The 13,728-nt window shown below is 42.1% G+C and overlaps 1 protein-coding gene across 1 annotated transcript in view; it reads left to right on the top strand.

Annotated features, from left to right (window-relative positions):
• The first annotated feature begins 223 nt into the window (after positions 1-223).
• The window catches only part of LOC111968061 (F-box only protein 11-like), a 36,617-nt gene continuing 23,112 nt past the window's right edge, over positions 224-13,728 (top strand). Inside the window, 1 exon segment of the mRNA XM_023993591.2 lies at positions 224-446. Coding sequence (XP_023849359.2) covers positions 359-446 — 88 coding nt within the window. The 5' untranslated portion in view covers positions 224-358.

Here is a 13,728-nt window from a genome sequence, read left to right as displayed (position 1 = left end):
TAATATGCTTTATTGTTTCATTCTCAGCCATTTTCAGACGCACATTCATGTTTGCAGTAGCAAGAAAAAACGTCGAACTACGATGTGCTATTGGTGGACGTTCTTCCCATGTGATTGATGTTCAATTTTCTTGTTGTCGGACGGTCTCTGCGCTAATGGCTCCTCCTGCAATAGCAAAACGCAGCTGAGCAAGGGTTGCAGGGGCAACGCAAATATATATAAAAAAAATCTCTAGCCGCAGGAAAGGGGTGACTTATTGAGCAATGTTTAAGAAAAAAACATTTTAGATTGCGTGCTTAGAAGTCGTTCCAACTGTAGCGAAGGGTTCGGTTTTTCTTTTAAATTCTAAATACCCCAAATGAACTCCGTCAGAGCAACCAGCAGAAGACCCAGGCGAGTGTCGAGGCCGCGCCCGGTACAGCCGGAAAGGAACAACCAGGAAAGAGGTAATGCATTTAATGTAGTCGCTAAGCTAATTGGGCCCATTTCAAACCTTTACAGACATACGTTAATTACGTGACTTGTTGACTCAAGTTAAACGTTTGCGTGTTGTCAGGTTCATTTTCAAAATTAGGGTTGAAAATATTTCCCTTTTGGTTGAGACGGTAGGAAACGCCGAGGCATCTTGCTCTGTCCACAATCCTTAAGGCCGCGCTTTGTTTGGCTTGGTTTGTTCCTAGACCTAAACTAATCCTTGCTGATCTTGACTAGCTACAGATCGTAGAAGAGAATACTCCAACGACTATTGTACATTGTAAATAACGGTTAGTCAGTCTCTTGTGGATGCCTTAATATTTCTAGTCTCGCTAACGTTAGTTTTTACTGGTATAAAGTTAGCCAGCTACGTGAACTAGTAGTACGTTAACGTAACGAGCAAATTGGCAACACATGACGGACGTTCTGTAGACGGCTAGCTAGCCAACTAGCTACGCCTTTGTTTAAATAACAATTAGGAAATTATCGAAGTGAACATAACTTACAATTGTTATTTGCACATTATGTAGAGGACAATTTTTGTTTCCTGTCATTACGCCTTCCCCGTTACTAGTTTAACGAAAGTTGCGTTCTCTAGAGTTGTGATTTGTGTTGGCTGGTTAGCTAACATTAACCATCTAGCTAGCTGCATTGGCTAGCTACTGTTGCTAGTCACAAATTGTAGAGAAAATAACTAGGAGGTGAATAAATCACGTTTTAGTTGTGGCTAAGGCTAGCTACTCTCGTTGGCGTAGACAGCTAACGTTAGTAGCTTGCTAAATTCGCTTGACGCATCTAAAGTAGCTAACACATTTGTCTGTGCGGCGTCTCACACCACCTTAACCAAGGCCTGGCTGTGTTAGGATTACATTTGTATCTATGACTGAGGACACCCACCGGCGTTATACCGAGGCACACAATGGGGTAACCAGGCAATCGTACAAAAGCTAACCTTTCAAATGTAAACAACGTTTAGGTTCTATGCACGACAATTTGACAACAATCGTCTAGTTACCGGTACGTTAACATCTGATGGTTAGACAAAGCGAGCTAATTTATAAAAGCAGGGGAAATTCACTTGGGACTGACCGTCAGAGCTTTTTGAGTGCAAACAAACTCCTTTCTCTATTTTGGTGCTAACGTTAGCTAGGTGATTCTCATTTGTTTAATCTGACTAGATTTTAGTCAATTTGCCAGCTACGTTATTGTAAACATTAACGTGTAAGTATGACCAGTTATAGGATAAGCCATACAAGTCACGGTAGTTGAGGAGGCTTCAAAATAGTCAAGGCAGCTGTTCAAATGATGGTCTGAGGCCTCCGAAGTGAAGAGGTACATGTAATGTTAGCTAGCTAGGCTATATTGGCTGCGTTGCCCAATTATTGGCAAAGGCGCTGATCTGATTGGTCAAAAGACCAATCAGTTGGGAAAATATCAGTTTTGGGCTGCCTGTGTACATGCAGCCATTGACATCTAAAATAAATTGGGTATAAGTTATGGGGTACTCATCATGTGACAGCATGACCAAGCAGAGAGGTACTACCACATCCTTTTTGAATACGACTACCTCCAATTGTTAGAAAAGAGGGCACTCTGTACTAATGTGTATTTTCCTAATTAAGTATTTAGGGTGTTTAGACAGGCAGCCAATTCTATTTTTTTCCTGCTAATTGGTGTTTTGACCAATCGCATCAGATCTTTTCAGAGCTGATCCGATTGGTCTTTTGAACAATGACTGAAAAAAATCTCACAATTGGTCTGCCTGTCTAAAAGCAGCCTTAGGGAAGCATAGCTATGAAGTGCAATAAGAGTGTTTGATGCTGTCACTTGTGATCTGAGCTCTCAATACTATAGATTACAGGCTTACATATAGACATTTGCATTCTTCATCGGCCTGAAAGAGAGGAGCACTGTTTTGTTTTTGGTCATGCTGCCACCTCTTAAACTGTCCCCAATACACGGTATCCTATTAAATTAGAGCCGGCTTTGTTTTTGTACCCTAAAAACCTGAAATGTTATTTAGCAGAATTTGGCAAAGTCTTTAAAAGAAGGCCGGGACAATACCAGTATTGCGATACTCGTTAGTATCATGGCAAGGAAACAAAACAAGAAGCGGACTTGTTTAGGAAAACAGCCTTAATGTTGGAAACAAACATCATTATGTTGTCATCTAGAGCAACATGTATTTATTTTCCAAGCTATAACACACTATTTTACATACAGCAGGTTTTTAAAGGACCGAAGAGTTTAGTGTGCTCCACGTTTTCATTTTTGCCATGGAACAAATATTACAATACTGCCCATATCCATTGATCAGTTCGATTACTAACTAGTGGGGCACGGGAACCATGACAGGAACAATGCCGCTATACTCTTTCGTTAGGCTGTCTTAATTAAGTGAACCCTGCTTCTTCCTGATGAGGTCTTTACTGTCTCCTCCCCACCATCCCCATGATCTGAACTCTGGTCTTGTTTTTTTTCCAGTAAGGATGCATTTTTTGTGCTAAAACAAATGTGGAGCACAACGCGGCACACTATATGTCCTTTGTAATGGTTGTTTGTCAACAGCAGGGAATCGGTTGGCTTTTCTGTGTTTTGAATAGACTATATGTACGGCTTTTAGGCCTAATGAGTTAGTTGCTTTAGTGCCACTTGTGTTTGGGATGCACTTGTTGTAGAAGACTAGAGATGATGTTGTAGTGAGCTAAGCAGAGACAGTGTTTGTAGTGGTTACTGGACTAGTAGCCTGGGAGAGCAGCCTTGCTACCAGAGCAACAGACAGTTTGCTGGAGCTAGGAGCTCCCAGCTTGGGTGGTTTTGATTGGCAACAGTTACCCTATGGATTCATACGTTATGGATCCTCCAGGCAGAATGGACTTTTTGTTATTCACCTGGTGAAGGTAAACGGTCTGCAGTCATTGCAAATTATTTCAATCCTCTGTCATCTGGGTGCTAGCAGGAGATGTAAAAAGTGTATTGTCCACAAATATGGTCAAAGGTTAACAATCTTTTGTCATAAACAAACACATTAGATTGTGCAGACAGTGGTCAATACGTTTCAGAAATTGATCTTCACAATTTTTAATATATGGTCTGTCAGCTTTTTTATGGGACATTCATTTTATTCTGTGTTTCATGTATAGGCCTACTATGTAGTTTGAATGGTTCTCCCAATGGACTGCTTTGCGCTTTACATGTGACACAATCTAATCAGAGGGAAAGCTCAGTAGCACCACACAGCTGTTTGAAAGTTTTAGCCAATGAAAATATCCTCATCTGCCTTGTTAGCAGGCTCTGTGCAAAATTGCCAGAAGGCTGCAACATTTCTACATTCTACAAGGGACTGAACTGTTTTTCATCTGTTGCATCCCTCCCAAATGTTGTCATAGGATTCATTCCCTCCTCAGGGAACAGCAGACTGTCTCAATTTTATATATGGTACCAGTCAAAAGTTTGGACACACCTTCTCATTCCAGGGTTTTTCTTTATTTTTTTTACTATTTTCTACATTGTGGAATAATAGTGAAAACATAAAAATTATGAAATAACACATGGAATCGTGTAGTAACCAAAAAAGTGTTACACTAGCCACCCTTTGCATTGATGACAGCTTTGCACACTCTTGGCATTCTCTCAACCAGCTTCATGAGGAGGTAGTCACCTGAAATGCATTTCAATTAACAGGTGTGCCTTGTTAAAAGTTCATTTGTGGAATTTCTTTCCTTAATACGTTTGAGCCAATCAGTTGTGTTGTGACAAGGTAGGGGTGGTTTTCCAAACAGTGCCATCTTCTGTATAAGACCAAGTCCATATTATGACAAGAACAGCTCAAATAAGCAAAGAGAAACAACAGTCCATCATTACTTTAAGACGTGAAGGTCAGTCAATCCAGAACATTTTAAGAACTTTGAAAGTTTCTTCAAGTGCAGTCGCAAAAACCATCAAGTGCCATTCATGAACCACCATGAAGAAACTGGCTCTCATGAGGAATTCCACAGGAAAGGAAGACCCAGAGTTACCTCTGCTGTCGAGGATAATTTCATTAGTTACCAGCCTCAAATTGCAGCCCAAATAAATACTTCAGAGTTCAAGTAGCAGACACATCTCAACATCAACTGTTCAGAGGAGATGACTGTGAATCAGGCCTTCAAGGTCAAATTGCTGCAAATAAACCACTACTAAAGGACACCTATAATGAGAAGAGACTTGCTTGGGCAAGAAACACAAGCAATGGACATTAGACTGGTGTAAATCTTTCCTTTGGTCTGTATCCAAATTTGGGATTTTTGGTTCCAACCGCCGTGTCTTTGTGAGATGCAGAGCAGGTGAATGGGTGATCTCCGCATGTGTGGTTCCCACCATGAAGCATGGAGGAGGTGGTGTGGGGGTGCTTTGCTGGTGACACTCAGTGATTTTATTTAGAAAGCAAAGCACACTTAACCAGCATGGCTACCACAGCACTCTGCAGTGATACACAGTCCCACTAAGCGCAAGATGGGATGATAATTTTTTTCAACAGGACAATGACCTAACACACCTACAGGTTGTGTAAGGGGTATTTTACCATGAAAGAGAGTGACGGAGTGCTGCATCAGATGACCTGTAGTAAAAATAAAGAAAAACCCTTGAATGAGTAGGTGTGTCCAAACTTTTGACTGGCACTATGTGTGTATATACACTGCTCAAAAAAATTAAGTGAACACTTAAACAGCACAATGTAACTCCAAGTCAATCACACTTCTGTGAAATTAAACTGTCCACTTAGGAAGCAACACTGATTGACAATAAATTTCACATGCTGTTGTGCAAATGGAATAGACAAAAGGTGGAAATTATAGGCAATTAGCAAGACACCCCCAATGAAGGAGTGGTTCTGCAGGTGGTGACCACAGACCACTTCTCAGTTCCTATGCTTCCTGGCTGATGTTTTGGTCACTTTTGAATGCTGGCGGTGCTTTCACTCTAGTGGTAGCATGAGACGGAGTCTACAACCAACACAAGTGGCTCAGGTAGTGCAGCTGATCCAGGATGGCACATCAATGCGAGCTGTGGCAAGAAGGTTGGCTGTGCTGTCAGCGTAGTGTCCAGAGCATGGAGCGCTACCAGAGGACAGGCCAGTACATCAGGAGACGGGGAGGAGGCCGTAGGAGGGCAACAACCTAGCAGCAGGACCGCTACCTCCGCCTTTGTGCAAGGAGGAGCAGGTGGAGCACTGCCAGAGCCCTGCAAAATGACCTCCAGCAGGCCACAAATGTGCATGTGTCTGCTCAAACGGTCAGAAACAGACTCCATGAGGGTCGTATGAGGGCCCGACGTCCACAGGTGGGGGTTGTGCTTACAGCCCAACACCGTGCAGGACGTTTGGCATTTGCCAGAGAACACCAAGATTGTTAAATTCGCCACTGGCGCCCTGTGCTCTTCACAGATGAAAGCAGGTTCACACTGAGCACATGTGACAGACGTGACAGAGTCTGGAGACGCCGTGGAGAACGTTCTGCTGCCTGCAACATCCTCCAGCATGACCGGTTTGGCGGTGGGTCAGTCATGGTGTGGGGTGGCATTTCTTTGGGGGGCCGCACAGCCCTCCATGTGCTCGCCAGAGGTAGCTTGACTGCCATTAGGTACCGAGATGAGATCCTCAGACCCCTTGTGAGACCCTATGCTGGTGCGGTTGGCCCTGGGCTCCTCCTAATGCAAGACAATGCTAGACCTCATGTGGCTGGAGTGTGTCAGCAGTTCCTGCAAGAGGAAGCATTGATGCTATGGACCGCCCGTTCCCCAGACCTGAATCCAATTGAGCACATCTGGGACATCATGTCTCGCTCCATCCACCAACGCCACGTTGCACCACAGACTGTCCAGGAGTTGGCGGATGCTTTAGTCCAGGTCTGGGAGGTGATCCCTCAGGAAACCATCCGCCACCTCATCAGGAGCATGCCCAGGCGTTGTTTATGGAGGTCATACAGGCACGTGGAGGCCACACACACTACTGAGCCTCATTTTGACTTGTTTTAAGGACATTACATCAAAGTTGGATCAGCCTGTAGTGTGGTTTTCCACTTTAATTTTGAGTGGTGACTCCAAATCCAGACCTCCATGGGTTGATAAATTTGATTCCATTGATCATTTTTGTGTGATTTGTTGTCAGCACATTCAACTGTGTAAAGAAAAAGTATTTAATAAGAATATTTCATTCATTCAGATCTAGGATGTGTTATTTTAGTTGTGCCTTTATTTTTTTGAGCAGTGTATATATGGCTGTTTATTGGCCTATCATATGATGTAGCCATTTGTGTGCCTATGGTTAGGCTTGATACAATCTTACAGGGAAGGTTTTAGGGCAGGGGTGTCAAAGTCAAATGGACGGAGGCCAAATAAAAAATTTAGCTACAAGCCGAGGGCCGGACTGTTCGAATGTTCATTGAAAAATTTTTAAATGACGCATATAGTCTAGTGAACCTAATTGAACCTACTGAAAACCTAACAAATATATTCCAATATGATCAGATAAATAAAGCAATATTTTCTTATGGCTCTGTCAGTAATCTTTAATTTTCAACAGACACAAAAGACAAATTTCCTTATATAAAAATCCCCATAACATGAACATTAAATGAAAGAAACCGGTATTCAAGGCACCATCAGTAGCCTATATTTTCTATTTTAGCAAAAGTGGGCTAAATTTACTTCAAAGAAAAAAACAATAATAGCAATTTTCTATCATCCACTCAACTGAAATATTTTTAAAATATAATTGGATTGAAATACAATAAAATAAAGTGCAAAAATCTATTAATCAAAAACAACACTTTGTTTAAGGAGAAGTAACATGCAGTGAAAACAAATATTAAACTTTAACTTTTAAACTTGAACTGAGTAAAAACTCTAAATAGTGATTGCACAGTAATGTTCACTTGTTGAGGTTGAGGGTGATACTTGGTGGTGTCCCATCTTTTCCACAAGTTCATCAATGTTCGGGGTAAGGCTCTGAGCTGAGGAAATCCTCAGAATTGAGTGGAGGTGTTCAGCAGTAAGTCGACTTCTGTGTGATGTTTTGTTCAGGTTCATCAAAGAAAACAGTTGTTCACACAGGTATTGAGCTGCCAAACATAGACAACGTTTGAGCAGCCTGGATGCGCAGCTGGGGCATTGTGTCGGGGAGGAAACGGCGAACTCCGCAGCACCCACTGCCGCATATTTTGCCCTCAGTGCATCATTGCATTGGAGATCAATCAACTCCATTTGGAGGTTTGGTGGTGAGCTTTCCACGTCAACAGCAAATGGGTTACCGACAGTTCCAACCTGCTTTTTGTGCTTCAAAGTCAGCAAATCGGCGTCGAAAGTCAGCGGCAAGCATACCTATTTATCAGCCAACTGTGCGCTCGGGAACGCACTGGTAGAGAGCTTCTCTTTCATGGTCTGGCAGCTGGGAAAGTGGCTCAAATTTTCTTTCCGCATCTGCGTCTCCCACAGAGTCAGTTTGTGTAAATGCCTTCACTGTACTGTACATATCAGAGATGACATGATCCCGACCCTGCAGCTGCAAGTTCATTGCATTCAGATGACTCGTAATGTCACACAGAAAAGCCATTTCACACAGAAACATTTCGTCTCGGAGTTGTGTTGTGTTTCCCTTTGCTGTCCAAGAACAGACAAATCCCTCACGAAGCTCGAAACATCTTTGAAGCACCTTTCCCTGGCTTAGCCATCGCACCTCTGTGTGATAAGGCAAATCACCATGCTCCGTTTCTAACTCCGTCAGAAATGCCTTGAACTGGCGTGATTCAAACCTTTGGCTCTGATAAAGTTAACTGTGCGCGTGATGATGCTCATTACATGCTCCATTTTCAAGGCTTTACCGCACAACGCTTCCTGGTGTATGATACAATGATAAGCTGTCAGCTCACCTGTCGCGTTTTCCTCTTGCATCTTTTCCTGTATCTTCGCCACCAGTCCGCTCCTGTGTCCACACATCGCAGGTGCTCCGTCGGTTGTCAAACCCACGAGTTTTTCCCAAGGCAGCTCCATCTCATTTACACATCTTGACACCTCTTCATACAAATCATGCCCCGTAGTTGTGCCATGCATAGGACGTAAAGCCAAAAACTCCTCTGTCACGCTTAGGCTGGAGTCCACTCCGCGGATGAAAATTGACAACTGGGCAATGCAGAAATGTCGGTGCTCTCATCCACAGCCAAGGAATATGCAATGAAATCTTTTCCCTTTTTCACAAGCTGCTCTTTTAGATTGATGGACAACTGGTCTACTCTCTCGGCAATGGTGTTTCTGCTCAGACTCACATTTAAAAAGAGTTGCCTTTTTTCTGGGCAAACTTCGTCACAAACTTTAATCATGCAGTTTTTGATGAAATCCCCCTCCGTAAATGGCCGGGCTGATTTAGCGATCTCTTCTGCCAAAATAAAACTGGCCTTGACAGCAGCCTGGCCTTGTGATTTGGCTTTTTTGAACAGAGCCTGTCGAGATTTGAGGCCTCGTTTTAATTCCTCTGCCTTTTGTAGCCTTTGTTCCATGTCCATATTCTTGTTTTGTCCGCGTGTTTCGTTTCATAATGTCGTCTCAGATTATACTCTTTCAGTACCGCCACACTTTCTCCACACAGAAGACACACAGGTTTTCCAGCTACCTCCGTGAACATATACTCCGACTCCCACCTTGTTTGAAACCCCCGGTTCTCAGTGTCCACCTCCGTTTTGCCATTTTTGATGGGTATCTGAAAGTTAATTTTACTGTGATGCTGACGACTGCTGTGCCAATAAATATTGAAATGAAGCAGCCTACTGCTCGGTGCGTCACCGTTGCATTGTGGGAAATGAGTATGGTGCGTGTAAAAGATCTGCGGGCTGCCGGCTTGCTGCGGTCTGCGGGCCGGTTCTAATAATAATCAAAGAATCATCCCAGGGGCCGTAAAAAACCTTCTCGCGGGCCGGATGTGGCCCGCGGGCCTTGACTCTGACATATGTGTTTTAGGGGGTCTGTCTGTGTGACCCAATTACACAATGTACACATACATGGATGTTCTTCTGACCCTGATGACCTGAGAGGTAGCCTAGTTCACCAAGCCAGTTGATTTGACATATCTTGTTTGTACAACAGGACGTTTAGGCTCCTATTAATGTCATGTTGATGTAAATAATTTGTCCTATGTCTTCCAGGCAGAACCCTTTTGGCTTTTCCAGTGGAACGTTCTGACCTGCTGCTTCTGAAACTACGATGTGGTTTTCTTTTTATGATCTAATGGTCTTTTAGACCTAGTGGAGTTCACGAATTACAAGTTTAGTAGTGGGAGGACTGGTCTGGGATTGATGTTCTTTATTGTTTGTGTAACAATTAGCCTACTTTCCCAAAAGGCCCTTAACCTTTTGTTGTTCCTGATCGAGGCCTAGATTCTGACCTCTCATCAGAAGAGTTAAATAGTCATAAAGCTGCTGCTGGCACAGAGACATGATAGGATCGAGGCTGGCTCTGTTGTTGTTGCTACCCTCTAGGGAGATCTTTGTAACCCATCTAAATGTGTTTAAGCCTCCTCCTTGTGGGCAAAGGGGCTGTGCCCAGATGTGAGCAAGCTGTTGTGGGGTTACTTAATTCACTGCTCATTTTCTTTCTGTCAGGAGGAGTTCTCATCCAGCAGATAGCTTCGCTGGCCAATATCCTTGTATTTATTCTCTCTAACCAGGTTTTGGTTAGGCGGTAATAGCTGGTTTTAGGGCTATAAAAAATAAATGGTAAAGCCGATTTAATAAAATTGGGCCCGGCCAATTGTCAAGGAGGATAAAAAAAAATGTATTGTGAAATAATGCTTTTTAGCCTATTAATTGATGGAAATACATGCTTATTGGTTAATTTACTTAGTTTAGTGGAATTAAATTGGCGCGTGCGTACATAACGAAAATATTGTATCTTATCACACCCGTACAGCATACAGATAGATACAGAGAATCTGTCACAGTGCGAGAGCTGCTGCTGCAGCATCTCAAACGGCAACAGAAGGCAGGCTTCATCAGCATGTCACACACCACTTTGCAATGAGCTGGAGGCAGTAGGCTATGCATTTTGAAAACATACTTCATTGTTTGAAACCTGAACATTTTAATACATACAGTTGAAGTCGGAAGTTTACATACACCTTAGCCAAATACATTTAAACTCAGTTTTTCACAATTCCTGACCTTTAATAACCTCTTACAGCTACCCCACCCACCCCCCCTTCTTTCAATTTCCGCCTGAAGACATACCCAAGCGTCCCACCTCTTCAACAGCCAGTGAAACTGCTGAGCGCCAAATTCAAATACAGAAATACTCATTATAAAAATTCAGAAAACAAAACCTATTTTACATAGGTTTAAAGATGAACTTCTTGTGACTCCAACCACGGTGTCAGATTTAAAAAATGCTTTACAGCGAAAGCATACCCTACGATTATTTGAGAACATAGCCCACTAGACAAATCATTACAAACAGTAACCAGCCAAGTAGAACAGTTACGCAAGTCAGAAATAGAGATAAAATTAATCCCTTACCTTTGATGATCTTCATATGGTTGCACTCAGCAGACATTAATTTACTCAATAAATGTTCCTTTTGTTCGATAAAGTCTCTTTATATCCAAAAACCTCGGTTTTGTTTGTGCGTTTTCTTCAGTAATCCACAGGCTCAAACGCATTTAAAACAGGAAGACAAAAAATCCAACTTGTTTCTATGAACTTTACGGATACATGTCAAATGATGTTTATATTCAATCCTCAGGTTGTTTTTAGCCTAAATAATCGATAATATTTCAACCGGACAATAACGTTGTCAATTTAAAAGGTAAACAAGAAAGGCACTCTCTCGGTCTCGCGCATGAAAAAGCTCTGTGACACTTTAGGATCCACTCATTCAGACTGCTCTTACTTCCTCATTTTTCAGAATACAGGCCTGAAACAATTTCTAAAGACTGTTGACATCTAGTGGAAGGCATAGAAACTGCAATTGAGTCCTAAGTCAATGGATACTGTAATGGCATTGAATATAATTTTTTTTTTTTTTTTTTTAACTACTCCCTGAATAGATTTTTCTCAGGTTTTCGCCTGCCAAATCAGTTCTGTTATACTCACAGACACTATGTTAACAGTTTTGGAAACTTTAGAGTGTTTTCTATCCAAATCTACCAGTTATATGCATATCATATCTTCTGGGCCGAGAAGCAGGCAGTTTAATTTGGGCATGCATTTCATCCAAAATTCCGAATGCTGCCCCCTACCCTAGAGGAGTTAACGGGATCGATATGACAACAGCCAGTGAAAGTGCAGGGCACCAAATTCAAAACAACAGAAATCTCATAATTAAAATTCCTCAGACATACAAGTATTTTACACCATTTTAAAGATAAACTTGTTGTTAATCCCACCACAGTGTCCGATTTCAAAAAGGCACATGAAAGCACAACATATCATTATGTTAGGTCCGCACCTATTCACAGAAAAACACAGCCATTTTTCCAGCCAAAGAGAGGAGTCACAAAAAGCAGAAAGAGATAAAATGAATCACTAACCTTTGATGATCTTCATCAGATGACACTCATAGGACTTCATGTTACACAATACATGTATGTTTTGTTCGATAAAGTTCATATTTATATCCACAAATCTCAGTTTACATTGGCGTGTTATGTTCAGTTATGTTTTGCCTTCAAAACATCCGGTGATTTTGCAGAGAGCCACATCAATTTACAGAAATACTCATAATAAACATTGATAAAAGATACAAGTATTATACATGGAACTTTAGATAAACCTCTCCTTAATGCAACCGCTGTGTCAGATAAAAAAAATACGGAAAAGCACACCATGCTATAATCTGAGTACAGCGCTCAGAGCCCAAACAAGCCATGAAGATATCCACCATGTTGTGGAGTCAACCGATGTCAGAATAGCATTATAAATATTCACTTACCTTTGATGATCTTCATCAGAATGCACTCCCAGGAATCCCAGTTCAACAATAAATGTTTGATTTGTTCCATAAAGTCCATCATTTATGTCCAAATACCTCCTTTTTGTTCGCGCATTCAGTACACAATCCAAACTCGCGGGCAAGTCCATGTGAAAGTTCAGACAAAGTCATATTACAGTTCGTAGAAACATGTCAAACGAAGTATAGAATCAATCTTTAGGATGTTTTTAACATAAATCTTCAATAATGTTCCAACCGGAGAATTCCTTTGTCTTCAGAAATGCAATGGAATGCAAGCTAATTCTCTCACGTGAACGCGCCTGGTCAGCTCATGGCACTCTGCCAGACCCATGACTCAAAGAGCCCTCATTCCCCCCTCCTTCACAGTAGAAGCATCAAACAAGGTTCTAAAGACTGTTGACATCTAGTGGAAGCCTTAGGAAGTGCAATATTACCAATATCCCACTGTATAGGCAATGAGTTGAAAACCTACAAACCTCAGATTTCCCACTTCCTGGTTGGATTTTTTCTCATGTTTTTGCCTGCCATAGGAGTTCTGTTATACTCAGACTTCATTCAAACCGTTTTAGAAACCTCAGAGTGTTTTCTACTAATAATATGCATATATTAGCAACTGGGCATGAGTAGCAGGCAGTTTACTCTGGGCACCTTATTAATCGAAGCTACTCAATACTGCCCCCCAGCCATAAGAAGTTAACGTCCTGACTGATGTCTTGAGATGTTACTATATCCACATAATTTTCCTACCTCATGATTCCATCTAGTTTGTGAAGTGCACCAGTCCCTCTTGCAGCAAAGCACCCCCACAACATGATGCTGCCACCCCCGTGCTTCACAGTTGGGATGGTGTTCTTCGGCTTGCAAGCTCCCCCCTTTTCCTCCAAACATAACGATGGTGATTATGGCCAAACAGTTCTATTTTTGTTTCATCAGACCAGAGGACATTTCTCCAAAAAGTACGATCTTTGTCCCCATGTGCAGTTGCAAACCGTAGTCTGGCTTTTTTATGGCGGTTTTGGAGCAGTGGCTTCTTCCTTGCTGAGCGGCCTTTCAGGTTATGTTGATATAGGACTCGTTTTACTGTGGATATAGATACTTTTGTAGCTGTTTCCTCCAGCATCTTCACAAGGTCCTTTGCTGTTCGGGATTGATTTGTACTTTTCGCACAAAGGTACGTTCATCTCTAGGAGACAGAACGCATCTCCTTCCTGAGCGGTATGACGGCTGCGTGGTCCCATGGTGTGTATACTTGCGTACTATTGTTTGTACAGATGAACGTGG

Source organism: Salvelinus sp. IW2-2015, linkage group LG8 (genome assembly GCF_002910315.2).
Source record: "Salvelinus sp. IW2-2015 linkage group LG8, ASM291031v2, whole genome shotgun sequence".
NCBI classification, from domain to species: Eukaryota; Metazoa; Chordata; class Actinopteri; order Salmoniformes; family Salmonidae; genus Salvelinus; species Salvelinus sp. IW2-2015.
This window is presented reverse-complemented; position numbering and strand designations above follow the sequence as displayed.